At 40.3% G+C, this 16,785-nt stretch overlaps 1 protein-coding gene across 1 annotated transcript in view; it reads left to right on the forward strand.

Moving 5' to 3' along the window:
* The window catches only part of gabrb4 (gamma-aminobutyric acid type A receptor subunit beta4), a 111,607-nt gene that overhangs the window by 84,732 nt on the left and 10,090 nt on the right, over positions 1 to 16,785 (forward strand). The window contains exons 5-7 of the mRNA XM_056446443.1: positions 5,008 to 5,090; positions 9,588 to 9,725; positions 14,090 to 14,242. Of these exons, the coding sequence (XP_056302418.1) occupies positions 5,008 to 5,090; positions 9,588 to 9,725; positions 14,090 to 14,242 (374 nt within the window). The remainder of the gene's footprint in view (positions 1 to 5,007; positions 5,091 to 9,587; positions 9,726 to 14,089; positions 14,243 to 16,785) is intronic.

A 16,785-nucleotide genomic window follows, 5' to 3' on the forward strand; every position in this document is an offset into this window, starting at 1 on the left:
ATCCTACATTATAAGCTCTTTAAGTCTTTTTCAATACAATACTTATATTTGGATGCAAATACATACATTAGTTCATCAGATTAACCAAGGGTTTTAGAGTCCTAACCATTAGGGACATCAGAAACCAGTTGTCCATCTTGTAAAAAGGGGCATAATAGGCCTCCTTTAATGGTGGTCTATGATTAATAAGTGTTGTACAATTATTGCTCATTCTTAGTTCATCTTAATTATAAAGTGTGACCTTTTTATTTAAATATTAGTGACAGACAGAGCAGGTCATTTGTTACTCGTAACATCATAGTCGACGTGAGTCATTCTCCATCTTTCAGCAAAATGGCAGCTGTCACAAAAATGCGTTGACGCATCGTGATTTTGCTCCTATTATTATAATCCCTTTTTTTTTTTGGTGGCTTAACACAAGAATGATTTCTCATATGTGTTACCACATGGCGTTCTGGAGAAAGACTCCCACCACGTCCTCAATGTGTGAAGATTTGAGTCAATTTGCGATAGCATGGTGCAGGGGTGCCATATTCTTGTAGGCCAAGGCGTTTTCAAGATCTGTGTTGAATTATCCATTGTCATAATGAAATGCGATCTCAGTTTAAACACTTTTAAAACAATGCAAAACCCAATCTTTCAGCTGCAGTTGTGCAGGTAAGCCATCCAAAACAAGAATTCCCTTTTCCTCAATGCATATCACTCTTGTAGAGGGTTAGGACTCTAAAACTCTTGATTAACCTGATTACCTAAAGCATGTATTTACATTCAGAAATAAGTATTGCATTGCAGAAGACTTCTAGAGTTATAAATGCAGGATATGGGTAGGGTTAGGGACAGATTTGGTTTAAAGGGCACCTATTATGCCTCTTTTTAATAAGATGTAAAATAAGTCTCTGATGTCCCTAGAGTGTGTATGAGATATTTCAGCACAAAATATCATGCAAATAATGTTTTATAACTCTCTAAAAACTGATTCTTGTAGGGTTCGATCATAATTGCGTGGTTTTTGGTGACTGTCGCTTTAAATTCAAATGAGTTTGTGCTCTTTTCGATAAAAGGGTGGAGCTACAAGTGCCAAGTGTCAGCATAGTGGCAGATTCTGGTGCTTTGCTAATGAGGGAGAGATAGTCACTAGTGCGCAGGGCTTTTTGAAACGTACAATGAAACGTACCCTAAGTAATGTATTTCAGAGTCGCAAAAGTGTAGACAGCGCCTCCTAGTGGAATTTTTTTTATCTGAAACGCACAACAAAACACCCTAAATAACATTTTAGATTTGAAAAAACGCAGACGGCGCCCTCTAGAGGATTTATCATCTGAAGCGTACAATGAAATGTACCCTAAGTAAAGTATTTTAGTCGCAAAAGTGCAGCGCCGTCTAGTGGATTTGTCATCTGAAACGTACAACAAAACGTATCTTAAGTAACATATTTCAGTCGCAAAAGTGTAGACAGCATACTCTAGTGGATTTGTCATCTGAATTGTACAACAAAACATACCCCAACCTAACGTATTTCAGAGTCGTAAAAGTATAGACAGCGGCTGCGTCTGAAACCGCCTACTACTCAGTAGGTACTGTATTTGAATATAAACATACACGGCTATACGGTGCGTTCAATACAGTAGGAATGTAAGAAGTGAATGGAATTCGGATGTACTACATCTGCCATTTCGTCATGGTCACGTGACCTACCTGCGTCAGTTGCGTCAGAATCTCGCTGGAAGTAGTAGGTCATCTGGGTACATCTCGCACACTGATTTTCGAATTCTATGACTTCAGACATACTACTCGGCTCGCATACTGATTTTAGCGTACTGTATAGTATGGAAGTAAGCACTTTGGGATGCAGCCAGCTTCCTCTAGTGGATTTGTCAACTGAAACGTACAATGAAACGTACCCTAAGTAACATATTTTAGATTTACCAAAATATATAGACAGCGCCCTCTAGAGAATTTGTCATCTAAAACATGCAACGAAACACAAAAAATATAGACTGAGGCATGTATTTCCAAAGAGCCTGGGCTGGAAAGTGACATATTACTCATCTGAATTCTATACAGCTTTGTAGAATCGCACATTGTCAGAGACTAGATAGTCTTGGAGGATCGTTATTGTCCTTCACAATACTACTGTTCATGAAGGTGTGCACGTCTGTCAGCATCAGATCTGACCAGCTGGAAGCTCCCTGGAGAGACTGAGTCAGCACTGGGTGTGTGTGTGTGTGTGTGTGTGTGTGTGTGTGTGTGTGTGTGTGTGTGTGTGTGTGCGCGTGTGTGTATGTGTGTGTGTGTGTGTGCCCATCCAATCATTCCCAAACCCAGAGAGACTACAGGAATGTGGACAAGGAGAAGTGAATGTGGCCAGAGGACAAGGAACACTGATGATTAATCTAATGATATGGATGTACAGTATATGATCCACTTGTTATGTATTAATATTCATGGACCCTTTTTACAAGACAGTTACGATCATCAGCATCTTAAATCCTTTAAATATCTAGATTTTAATGTTAATGTGCAGGCTATTTATTCTATTAGAGGATTGGTTCACCTATAAATGTAGATTCTGTTGCTGATTACTCACCCTCGTATCTTTCCAAACTCCTGAGATCTTTGTAGCACAGATGACGGTATTTTAGAGTAAATTTGAGCCTCTCTCATCCTCTATAGACAGCAAGGGTCCTGAGACGCTCAAAGTCCTGAAAAGGAACCAAAAACATTGTCAGAAGAGTCTTTCAGTGGTTCAGCTGTAATCATACGAAGCTCCAAGAACATCTTTGTGGGCCGAAAATCTGTAAATATGGCTTTGTTCGTCTCTCCTCTGTCAGATAAGGGTGCACATTTAGTACAGGCAATGCTACAATGTGTAGCTGTTGTGTTTCAAGTGTCATATTGTCTGTAGTAAACATGCATGCTAATCTGATACAAAAGACATAGACAGTCATTGTGTCAAGTGTTCTTGCTTTTAAACTCTATGAATATATAATAAGTTGATTGCAATGATGTAAATAATGAACTTTTAGTTGTTTCTACTTAAGCTTGGTCACATGCTCGGCAGAATGATGCGTGTCTGATAAGTAACTGTTAACTTAGATTGTCTCGAGGTACTAGATGCAGCTGAGGAGTTACAAACCTACAACCAATGAGTGAGCATGATGTAGGCCAGAGGAATGTTCAGGGGGAGGAGTCATAGACCTATAGCCAATGGGTGAGCAAGATGTAGGCCAGAGGAATGTTCAGGTGGAGGAGTCACAGACCTGTAGCCAATGAGTGAACAAGATGCAAGTCAAAAGAATGTTCAGGGGGAGGGGTCACAGACCTATAGCCAATGAGTGAACAAGATGCAAGCCAAAAGAATGTTCAGGGGGAGGGGTCACAGACCTATAGCCAATGACTGAGCAAGATGTAAGCCAAAGGACTGTTCAGGAGAAGAAGTCACAGACCTATAGCCAATGGGTGAGCAAGATGTAAGCCAAAAGAACGTTCAGGGGGAGGAGTCACAGACCTATAGCCAATGGGTGAGCAAGATGCAAGTCAAAAGAACATTCAGGGGGAGGAGTCACAGACCTATAGCCAATGAGTGAACAAGATGCAAGCCAAAAGAATGTTCAGGGGGAGGAGTCACAGACCTATAGCCAATGAGTGAACAAGATGCAAGCCAAAAGAATGTTCAGGGGGAGGAGTCACAGACCTATAGCCAATGAATGAGCAAGATATAAGCCAAAGGACTGTTCAGGAGAAGAAGTCACAGACATACAGCCAATGGGTGAGCAAGATGTAGGCTAAGAAAATGTTTAGGGGGAGGAGTTATAGATCTACAGCCAACGAGTGAGCAAGATATATACTAAGGGAATGTTGACGGGGAGGAGTCACAGATCTACAGCCAATGAATGAGCAAGATGTAGACTAAGGGAATGTTCAGAGGGAGGAGTCACATACCTACAGCCAATAAGCGATCAACATTTAAGCCAAAGTAATGTTCAGGGGAAGGAAGTCATAGACCTAAAGACAATGAGTGAGCAAGATGTAGGCTAAGGCAATGTTCAGGGGTAAGGAGTCACAGACGGAAAGCCAATGAGTGAGTAAGATGTAAGTCAAGGGAGTGTACAGGAGGAGGAGTCACAGACCTACAGCCAATAAGCGATCAAGATTTAAGCCAAGGGAATGTTTAGGAGGAGGAGTCACAGACCTAAAGACAATGAGTGAGCAAGATGTAGACCAAAATAATGTTCAGGGGGAGGAGTCACAGGCTTACAGCCAATGAATGAGCAACATGTAGGCTTAGGAAAGGTTGAGGGGGAGGAGTCACAGACCTACAGCCAATAAGCGATCAACATTTAAGCCAAGGTAATGTTCAGGGGAAGGAAGTCATATACCTAAAGACAATGAGTGAGCAAGATGTAGGCCAAAGGAATGTTTACGGGGAGGAGTCAGAGATTTACAACCAATAAGCAAGCAAGATGTAGGCTAGGGCAGTGTTCAGGGGGCAGAGTCACAGACTAAAGTCCACAAACAGCCCTGTAGCATGAAAAGAACAGTGATTTGATGACTTGGAAAAATACACAGTGTGTTTTCAGCATAACTGTTTTTCTATTTTAGCAAGACTTGAACACTGTATTGACCAATCAGGATCCAGGAGCAGAACCGTTTGTGTGTTTCCATTGTGTATTCACCAATTCATAATTTCATGAAAGCCAAGCTGTCTATAGTTGTATAAGATCTACAGGATGTAAAAAACACATCTACGATATCTTAACCATCGCCTCCAAAAGAAACAAGAGACAAACATCATTTGCCTACCAATGGCTGCACTTCTCTCCTTCTTTCATTCTTATTATAAGGAAATAGATGCCAAACATTAGTCATGACTCACATGTTCACATGGTGCAGTCAAGGCTAAGCTATGATTTCCTAAAGGTTACCAAGGTAACAGTGCCTCTCATTCTCTCTCTCTCTCCCTCTCTCCTCTTTTTTTAACCCTCCTTGTTTTTTCTCCTTTTCCAGAATAACTACAACTGCAGCCTGCATGATGGACCTGAGACGGTACCCTCTCGATGAGCAAAACTGCACCCTGGAGATCGAGAGCTGTAAGTTACACACCGAACACACATACAGCTATCTTTATGGGGACTTCCCAAAGATGTAATGATGTTTCTACTGTACGGACTGTATATTCTATACCCCATACTTAAACCTAACACTAGAAATCAAACAATCTTTAGATCTTCAAAATACATAATTCTGTGTGATTTATGAGCAGTTTACCTCAGAGGGACCAAAAAATGTCCCCACAAGGTCAAAATGTATTGATATTGACATACATCCGGGGATGTTTGGTCCCCATAATGTAAGGAATACAAGGTAAACACCAAAAAATACAACACAAGATCGTAAGTGGAAGACAAAGTGACCTTTGACTCAACATTTTCTAGTGACTACATTCATTCATTTTCTTTGTTGATCATGTTGTTTTTTTTTGTCAAATATTTACCAAACCATGTTGAACAGATTCAGGAATTTTTCACAGTATTTCCTATAATATTTTTTTCTTCTGGAAAAAGTCTTATTTGTTTTATTTCGGCTAGAATAAAAGCAGTTTAAATTTTTTTCAGACCCATTTTAAGGTCAATATTATCAGCTCCCTTAAGCAATATTAGTTTTGGTTTGTCTTGACAATGACAGCAGTTACTAAAATAAGTCTCTGATGTCCCTATAGTGTTTATGTGAAGTTTCAGCTCAAAATATCACGCAAATAATGTTTTACAACTCTCTGAAATGGACCCTTTTAGGCTTTGATCCTAATTGTGTTGTTTTGGTACTGTTGCTTTAAATTCAAATTAGATTTTCAAAGAGGGCGGAGCTACAAATGTCTGTGTGTCAGCATAGTGGCAGATTCAAACTCAAGACTAACGTATTATGCTAATGAGGGAGAGATGGTCCCTGATTGTGCGGGGCTTTGGTATATAACCATCGTTATATACGACTTGCCTAATTACCCCTACTTTACCCTAATTAACCTAGTTAAGCCTTTAAATGTCACTTTAAGCTGAATACTAGTGTCTTGAACATTATCTAGTCATATATTATGTGCTGTCATCATGGAAAAGATGAAATAAATCAGTTATTAGAAATGAGTTACTAAAACTATTATGATTAGAAATAAGAATCAGCACCTCCAAGTCCGAGGCCATGGTGCTCCACCGGAAAAAGGTGGTTTGCCATCTCCAGGTTGGAGGAAAGTCCTTACCCCAGATGAAGGAGTTTAAGTATCTTGGGGTTTTGTTCACGAGTGAGTGAAGGATGGAGCGTGAGATTGACAGACGGATCAGTGCTGCGGCAGCAGTAATGTGGTCGATGTACCGGTCCGTTGTGGTGAAGAAGGAGCTGAGCTGAAAGGCAAATCCCTCGATTTACTAGTCAATCTACGTTCCTACTCTCACCTATGATCATGAGCTTTGGGTCATGACCGAAAGGACAAGATCTCAGATACAAGCTGAAATGAGTTTCCTTCGAAGGGTGGCAGGGCGCACTCTTATGGATAGGCTAAAGAGCTCTGTCACCCGGGAGGAGCTCAAAGTAGAGCCGCTGCTCCTCCACATCGAAAGAAGTCATCTGAGGTGGCTCAAGCATCTGTTTCGGATGCCTCCTGGACGCCTACCTAGGGAGTAGTTCCAGGCATGTCCCACCGGGAGAAGGCCTCTGGGAAGACCCAGGACACTCTGGAGGGACTATGTCTCTCGGCTGGCCTGGGAACGCCTCGGGATCCCACCAGAGGAAGTGTCTGGGGAGAGAGAAGTCTGGGGTTCTCTCCTAAGGCTGCTGCCCCCGTGACCCGGCCCCGGAAAAGTGGCAGAAAATGAATGAATGAATGTTTAGAAATGTGTTGAAGAAAATTTTCTTTCCGTTAAACAGAAATTAGGGGGAAAATATTCAGGGGGGCTGATAATTCAGGAGGGCTAATCAACTGTGTCTTCCTAGCAACATACGTTTTTCACTTCATCTTCATAGATTGACTCAAGACTTTAAGTGTTGATTACCACAATGCATCTATTTTTAGTCAGAAGAATTGTTCATTTTTGGGTTGGCTGAACTATGTGTAAACGGTAACACTTTATTTTGATGGTCCATTTGAGTATTAGTAGACTGTCTGCTTAATATCTGTTGATACTGCTCCTTCAACAGACATTTAAATTGACAATAAGAAACTTTGCAAGTACATGTCAACTTACACTAACACTAAACCTAACCCCAACCTAACAGTCTACTTATAATCAAATGAGAATTAGTCGGCATGTAGATGCAATGTAACTTAAATTCAACAAACAGACCATCAAAATAAAGTGTGACCATGTGAACTAATCAACAGTGACCCGTCCCCCATTGTGAACACATCACACCGGCCCACAGCAGTTTTTGAACTGGTCCGGCTCATCAATTTCACTCCCGCTTCTTATCTCTCTCACACTCCAGAGACACCTAATGTAAGCAAACGTGATCATTAAGGCCATTTAGCGCAATCGGCCACATCTGCAGTGCAGGCCGCTCTGTCTGTGCTGTCAGGAGTGATAAATGCTCCTCCAGGCCTCTGACACCCAGGGCTCGTGGCACAATTGACAGATGTGGGTAAGATTGAATGTGTTTGCCGCTTTATCAATGAGGTGCCCTGCTCTATCGATCGCTCAGTGGTGCCCTGTCCGTCATGGGTACATCGCAACATAACCGGGTGCGTGTTCGGAATGATTACACCATGCGCATTGTTGCATTCTACTGTTGTTTATCGCTTTGTGTGGATCAATAGGTCAGGGCTGACCTGCTGAGGCGTGGACGCTTCTCAGATTTGCTTGTTTCAACATTATTTTACTTTCAGAACATTTGGATGGTTTGTTCATTTTAGAGTAAGTGCCTTTGTGTGACTAATCGAGTGAGGGAAGGATGTGAGATTGACAGGTGGATCGGTGCAGTGGCAGCAGTAATGCGGTTGATGTAGCGGTACATTGTGGTAAAGAAGGAGCTGAGCCGAAAGGCAAAGCTCTTGATTTACCGGTCAGTCAACGTTCTTATGGTCATGAGATTGGATTCAAGGTCAAGCGGCTGATCAAAAAGCAGCCGAAATGAGTTTCCTTCGCAGGGTGGCAGGGCACACCCTTATAGATAGGGTGAGGAGCTCTGATAGAGCTCAGAGTAGAGCCGCTGCTCCTCCACATCGAGAGAAGGCAGCTGAGGTGGCTCGGGCATCTGTTTTGGACGCCTACCTAGGGAGGTGTTCCAGGCATGTCCCATTGTGAAGAGGCCTCGGGGAAGACACAGTACACGCTCGAGGGACTATGTCTCTCGGCTAGCCTGGGAACGCCTCGGGATCACCCTGGAAAAGCTGGAGGAAGTGACTGAGGAGAGGGAAGTCCGGGGTTCTCTCCTGAAACTGCTGCCCTTGTGACCCAGCCCCTGGAAAAGTGAATGAATGAATGAATGGACTAATCAAACTGTGGGCCTCATTTATAGAACATGAGAACTAATTCCTTTTTTCAAATCATTCTACATTCTAAAAATGCTGGGTTATTGTAACCCAACATTGGGTCAAATATGGGTTGCAACAAACCAAAATTTATTTATTTAGACAGTGCAGGTGTCACAGTCAGCACAGAAAGTTCACTAGTGTAAAACTTTTCTTATTTCTCAGAGAAATAACTCCATTTGATGCTTAAATTGTGCATTTTTGCAGTAGAGATGTTATAATTTATTAATTACAGAATGACGTCATTCTAAAAAATAAGTAAATGAATATTTTTTGCCACAGATAAGCATTAATGTCCGAATATTAACAATAAAGGTCATCAAATAGGGCACTATTGCATGAAATACAATGCTAATATTATTAGTATATTCAAATAATGTCAGTGCCAATAGCCTAGTGGTACTGTCGTCTGACATATATTGCGCATATATTGCTTAAAGTGACCTGAGTTCGATTCCCAGCTTGAGGTCCTTTGCCAATCCTTCCCATCTCTTTGCTCCCAATGCTTTAATGTCTAAAATCTCCAGTTCTTCATTCATGTTCTTATCGCCTTAGTCCCTTTATTTATCAGGGGTCGCCACAGCGGAATGAACCGCCAACTTATCTAGCATATGTTTTAAGCAGCGGATGCCCTTCCGGCTGCAACCCAGTACTGGGAAACATCCATACACACTCATTCATCTCATTCATACAATTTAGTTTATTCAATTCCTGTGTTTGGACTGTGGGGGAAACCGGAGCATGCGGAGGAAACCCACGCCCACACGGGGAGAACATGCAAAATACACTCAGAAATGCCAACTGAGCCAGCCGGGACTCGAACCAGCGACCTTCTTGCTGTGAGGCCAGTGTTAACCACTGAGCCACCGTGCCACCCGCAAATAATTTAATTGTTCAATAAACAATTTTAAGTACCAAACATACCACAGAGCAGTTTACTCATCCCTAAATGAAGTGTTGTTTCACAAGATGACATTTACTATATGTAAAACTGCCGTTGTCCAGTGCTGTGGCTGAGTATTTTACATGCATTTTACACCATGTGAACATTCATTATTCTGTATCATTGCAGATGGGTACACCACAGATGATATTGTGTTCTTCTGGCAAGGAGGGGATAATGCCGTAACTGGTGTGGACAAACTGGAACTGCCTCAATTTTCCATTGTGGAGCTACGTCTTGTGTCCAGGGAAGTGAGGTTTACCACAGGTATGGACAATTTAAATAATAAAAAGGAATAGTTCACCCTCAAAACGTAAATTTACTCACTATTTACTCTCCCTCAAGTAGTTTTCAAACCTTTATGAGTTTCGTTTTTTTTCTGTCCAACACAAAATAAGAACAATTCTGGAGGGTCGAGAGCCGTTGAATTACATAGGAACAAAAAAAAACATTACAACATTCTTCGGAATATCTTTTTTTGTTTGTTTTCAATGGTCAAAGTTGTAAGAAGTTTCCTTTTTGGGTGAATTATCTCTTTAATCACATTATCAAAATACGTTCCAGGCTCATCGGAAATATGTGTCTCAGCCTACATTTTGCGTAATGTAAAATACATTGTTCTGGGTATGTTTCGATGCATGTTTCAGATGACAAATCCACTAGAGGGCGCTGTCTGCATTTTTGCAAATTTGAAACACTTTACATAGGGGTCGTTTTGTTGTACGTTTCAGATGACAAATCCACTAGAGGGCGCTGTCTGGATTTTTGCAAATTTGAAACACGTTACATAGGGGTCGTTTTGTTGTACGTTTCAGATGACAAATCCACTAGAGGGCGCTGTCTGGATTTTTGCGAATCTGAAATACGTTACTTAGGGTGCGCTTTGTTGTACGTTTCAGATCATAACAAATCCACTAGAAGGCGCTGCCTACACTTTTGCCACTCTAAAATACGTTACTTAGGGTACGTTATGTTGTACGTTTCAGATGATAAATCCACTCGAGAACACTGCATTTTTACAAATCTGAAATACGTCCCTTAGGGCACGTTTTGTTGCACGTTTCAGTTGACAAATCCACTAGAGGGCGCTGTCTGGATTTTTACGAATCTGAAATACGTTACTTAGGGTGCGTTTCGTTGTACGTTTCAGATGACAAATCCACTAGAGGGCGCTGTCTGGAATTTGTGAATCTGGAAAAAAATTCTTAGGGTACATTTTGTTGTATATTTCAAATGCCAACACAGATTGACTAGCGAACTACTGACCTAAACCCAACCAATAGTGTTTTCAGAAGCAGACGTAAGAAAAAAAATGCACTGCAGCCATACAGTTTTACCTTGATTTTACAGTGCTTTTGTGGATGCATACTTCAACTCAAGTGCAGCACAAGAAAAACTATGTACAAAAACGTATTTGATTACAAATTATAGACAGCTTGAAGTTGTTTTAAGGTGTTTATTTTGTGCACTGCATGAAAATGACCCTTTATTTCTAGATAGTATGTCTTTGTAAATATCATTAGTGTGAAAAGAAACAAAAGTTGGCATCATACTGCCCCCTAGTGTACATTATACCAACAAACTGCAAACTAAAATGTATAAAAAATGTAAGCCAAGGCACATATTTCCACGGAGCTTGTGTTGTTAGTTTGTGTAAACTGCATTGAGTCGATATATTTGATCAGTTTGTGTTTTTTCATGAAGATGTATTTCATGTTCTTGGCACAATCAATGTGGATGTTTTAAGCTGTCAATCTTTGGTTCGTTATTTTTCTTCAAATAAATCGGTTAATTTTTTGTTATCCCCAAGAAACCAATCCAATAGGTCATTTACCCAAGAAGCCTATTATGATCTATACTTACATTTTAAACTTAAACACTGTTTTGTTTTTTTATCAAGCTGGCTTTAAAAAAAATGCCAGTGTTGTGTATGCCAGGACATGATGTATGACCAATTAAAATGGGGGCTCTTTTTTTAGACAAAATGTGGGCTACTTACACTTAAACGCCTGCTCTTTTTCTTATTTCCAGTTCATTAAATGTACATATACATTATGCATTTGGCAGACCTTTTGGAAAGCAATTTACAGTGTTTCCAAGGTGTATATTTTATCAGTACGTGTTTACCCTGGGATCAAACCCAAGATCATTGCTCTACTACAACACAAACCTCTACCACACTTATGAAAAAGTAAACCCATACACACACACACACACACACACACACACACATATATATAAATATATATATATATATGTATGTAAATGTATACATACACAGACATACCTATTCAACAATATATAATGAAAGTCTGTAGAACATATAAGAAAATTCTTACAAAAAAGGAGAAAATCTAATTCACCACTTAAGCTTGGAAGTCTAGTGGCTTTTAATGTATAGATCCAAAAGGTTTGTCTCTGTTTTATTCTTTTCCCCTTGCAGAATTAAAAATATGCTCTATACCAACTATTGGATATTGTCAATTACAAGTACGTATCACATCAGCTAATCTCAATTTTAATTTTCTCCTAGTCATTCCTATATAAAAGCATCCGCACGGACAGTCCAGTCGACATACAACAAATGTAGTGTTGCAATTGATAAATTAATTGATCTTAAATTTGCGGTCTGATGTTGGAAGCAAACTGATTTGTTTGGCTAACATTGCTAGTTTGGTGGTGAACAGTTTAACAATAGTTTGCCCTTGTAATCTAAAATTGAAATCAGGAAATGCACTTCCTGTTTGTTTTCAGTTAAAATCTTAGGTCTGTCTGAGATATTAGCCGTGGCAAACACACTTAACTACGCCCCTCAAACTGTCAGTGCTATTACAACAAACAGAAATGCTGAGGAGGAGAAGTCTGCTGTATTGTAATAACTCTCCTGAAACCCTTATTCCGATCTTTCACAATGAAATTCCTGCTTTACTACATCCAATCAGCTCGAAGTAGAAACAAACCAGCCACACCCACGGTTTTCTCATTTAACATTATCTATTTTGCTAGGAACTGCGTCGCAATCCCCTCAAAAAAGATTGCGGTTCATGCTGACTTTAAAGGCACAATATGTCATTTTCACCACTAGAGGGCGTGTATTCACAACAAACAAAGGCATAGTTGGATTTTAGCAGAAACTGTGGACTTCATATATAATGACTGAAATACATACAGGCAAAACAAATGTGCAAACTGTGGCTGCTGATGATACTCAATTGTGTATTTTTCTTTCACATCAGTAAATAGCCATGGCAACAATTTGAATGATCAGTCCTGTGGATGAGTGTATTAAATCATACCACACCTGACATTTAGCAGCGCAGCTTTTAAACTAACATATGTGCAAGAAGACGGTCTTGGAAAAGAAACTGAGCCACTTACAGTTTTATTACCGTGCACACCAGATTTTACAAGTTAACCAGACTACCCTGCTGAAAAATCCAGCTTAAACCAGCCTAGGCTGGTTGGCTGGTTTTAGCTGGTTGACCAGGCTGGTTTTAGAGGGGTTTTGGCCATTTCCAGGCTGGTCTTAGCTGGTCAAGCTGGAAAATGACCAGTAAAATCCAGCTAAAACCAGCTTGACCAGCCTGGTTTAAGCTGGACATAGTTGGTTTTGGCTGGTCAAGCTGGTCAAGCTGGTTTTAGCTGGTTTTAGCATTTTCCAGCCTGACCAGCTAAGACCAGGCTGGAAATGGCTGGAAACCAGCCTGGAAATGGCCAAAACCCCTCTAAAACCAGGCTGGTCGACCAGCTAAAACCAGCCAACCATCCTAGGCTGGTTTAAGCTGGATTTTTCAGTAGAGTATACATTTTTCTGCTCAAATTCCCTGGATTGAAACGTGTTTTACTTGCATTCAAATGGAATTTAAAGCCACAGTATGCATATTTGGCCACTAGAGGGCGTGCATTCATAACAAACAAAGGCATAGTTGGATTTTTAGCTTTGGTGATTCATATATTGTAAGTCATAGACTAAAAAACATACAGGCAATATTAATTTGAGAACTGTGGCTGCTGATCACACGCTATGATCAATTACGATTTTTTCTTTCACATCAGTAAATAGCCAAGGCAACAATTTGAATAATCAGTCCTGTGAATGAGTGTGTTAAATCATACCACACCTGACATTTAGCAGCGCAGCTTTCAAACTGACATATGTGCAAGAAGACAGTCTTGCAAAGGAAATTGCACCACTTACAGTTTTATTAATTTGCACACCAGATTTTACACATTAACTAGACTTGTTTTTTCAGTTATATATGTTTTTTCTTCTCAAATTCCCTGTATTGAGAGTATAAATGGAAAAAAAGACACTGCAGGCTTTTGTGACAACTCTCAGAGGGATGTAGACGCTGCCTGCTGAGAAGGGGCTTTCAGAAAAATCTGCCATGTTTGCGACTTTCTGCCATGTTTAATTGGAATGGAACTAGTCCCTGGGAAGGAATCCATTGCTTTGGGGAAATTAAACGCTCCGTCTGAACAAATGGGAAAATGACTATCTGTTGTCAAAGTGCAGACTATGACAATTGCAAATTGTAGATCTATTTTTCCTGCGCTTGCTCTTTTGTGTTTTCACTTACATGTTGACGTCTCTCTCTCCCTCTCTCTTTTGGCTACTCGTGTCTCCCCAGGTTCATACCCTCGGCTGTCGTTGAGTTTCCGCATCAAGAGAAACATCGGCTACTTTATCCTGCAGACTTACATGCCCTCCATCCTGATCACAATCTTGTCCTGGGTCTCCTTCTGGATTAACTACGATGCCTCTGCGGCTCGGGTGGCCCTGGGTAACCTTTAGTGTTTTGTTCAAAAATCATACCATCTTTATTTACAGGAAGTAAATCCCACTGTGATTTTGTGTACATGTGTGTGTGTACTTTAAACACACACTGAATATATTTTGCTCCAAATACTCTTCTTGTCAACCATGATTAAAGTAGTGCCCTTTCTCATGACCATGAATGTGTCTCTCAAACAGTTACATGCAGTTGAAGTCAGATTTATTAGCCCTTCTGAATTATTAGCCCCCCTTTAGGTTTTCCCCCAATTTCTGCTTAAGAAAAAGAAGATTCAGATGTTTTTCAACACATTTCTAAATTTAATAGATAATAATTTCTAAAAACCTCTTTCCTTCTGATATTTTCTAACTGATATGTTTGCCATAATGAATAAATAATAATTGACTAGATTGTTTAAATTAGGTTAAAGTTAGGGTAATTAGGTAAGTCAATTAGGTAAGTCAATGTATAACTATTCTGTAGACAATCGAATACAAATATTGCTTAAGGGGGCTAATAATATTGACCTTAAAATGGGTTAAAAAAATTTGAAAACTGCTTTCATTCTAGCCGAAATAAAACAAATAAGACTTTCTCCAGAAGAAAAAATATTATAGGAAATACTGTGAAAATTTCCTGAATCTGTAAAACATCATTTGGGAAATATCTGAAAAAGAATTTAAAAAGCTCATGGAAATGCGAATAATTCTGACTTCCACTGTGACTACATGTTTCTTTTTGATATAAAATTTGTGGCAGTTTATCAGGAACTGATGATTTTGTTCTCTTAGACTTGGAAAACCGTGTGCTATTCGCAAATTTATCATGCAATGTTTCAGTTTTGCGCATAAATCTAAGGTTCAATACCAATTCTACCCCTCATGCTGTGTTCACACCAGAGGCATAATGCGTGGATAAATCGCGCTATTCACGCGTAAGTAGACGCGTGAACATTTTAAGTTTACTCGCTTCATTTGCGCGTCAAAATCCGCTTCATTCACACATCAAATTCACTTCACAACCGACGTGGATTCGCGTGATGGGCAGGGCTTCGGTCTCCCCGGAGACTGTCTGCTTCGTTGCTAATACACGAGAGAACAGCTGTGTTTATGTGCGTAATGAAGGCTGAAAAACAGCGTCGATTCGTTTGGAGCCGTGTCTGAGTCCACAACATCCTTTCAGAGGTGCACCAGCTCTGTGAGTTCAACTCCTCCAGAAACTATACCTGGATGGTGGAGGCTTTCAGCGGTGCTTCCGACTGAGCCCAGCCCAGTTTGATAAACTGTTGTCCGGTGTCTGCAGGAGGATTTACCCCCGGGACACCAACAACAGGCGCTACATCATTATCACGTCAATCATGCAAAACTCGGGCCACTTCATTCGAGCGAATCGCATCATTCGTGATGGGGGCCCCATGGGGGCTTTTCTTTTTCTGGATTGCTTTTGAAAACAATATCAGTTGGGTCTAGGGAGATGGTGGGCGGGTCAATCAGTGCTTTTGAAAACACTATTGGTTGGCTTTAGGGAAGGGGGTGGGTGGGGTTATCGGTCAGTCAGTCGGTCGATCAGTCAGTCGACAGCGGCTTCTGGTGGATTTACGCGAGATCAGCAGGTGGGAATGGCATTCGCAAGAGAAATTTAGCATACACATCGGCCTCTGGTGGATCCGTGAAAACAAAAACTGCCAAAAAATAAAAAAAACTTACCATCTTGGACATATTTCACGCTCTCCTGAAATGTATGCAGGGGTATGTATCCACAATGAGCCTGGGTTTCAGTTTTGCACATGAATCTAATTTGCATCTTTGGATAGAAACTGAACCATATTTAGTTCAGCTGCTGTTTGGAATTTAATGGTACACATCATTTAAGGTAAATATCTCAAATTTAAGTCATAGTTTGGTTCAGTTGCTGTATGCTAAGGGAGATAAAATGCTAAACTTGTTTGGCTTGTTTTTATTATTAGCATTTGTTAACCTCAGCAGTTTAAAATGACTTGATTGCATTAGGTATCATTACGTGACGGACGCAGGTACAAAAACTGAAACAAGATGGATAGAGTAACTTTATGAATATGCAGATCAACAATCTCTAATATGCTTGAAAAATCTGTCCGTAAGCATTCCTGTTCATCTAACTGACAGTTTTTTTTAGCTGACAAATACCTCTCTGGATATACACATTTATTATTCACAGGTACAGGACTATGCATAACAGCTCTAAGCATTCCAGGACACACACACACACACACACACACACACACACACACACACACAAAACTAATGTTTTTCTCTGTGAAGTGCTTTTAAGTAAGGGATAAAGTATATCTTGTGGCTGTTATCGCAGAAAAAAACCTAGCAAGCTTATTGTTGGTTTTGTTCTTCGAAAAAACAACCACCTGGATGTACTTTACTCCACTTATTAAACTGACGCTAGGCAGAAAACATAAAAAGATAAAAAATATTGTTCCGGGCTGTAATAGTTTATTATTCTTTAATTAAAGACAAAACTGACAGAAACCAAAAAACGGCTGAATGGAGCATACACTAACC

Source organism: Danio aesculapii, chromosome 21 (assembly GCF_903798145.1).
Source record: "Danio aesculapii chromosome 21, fDanAes4.1, whole genome shotgun sequence".
NCBI lineage: Eukaryota > Metazoa > Chordata > Actinopteri > Cypriniformes > Danionidae > Danio > Danio aesculapii.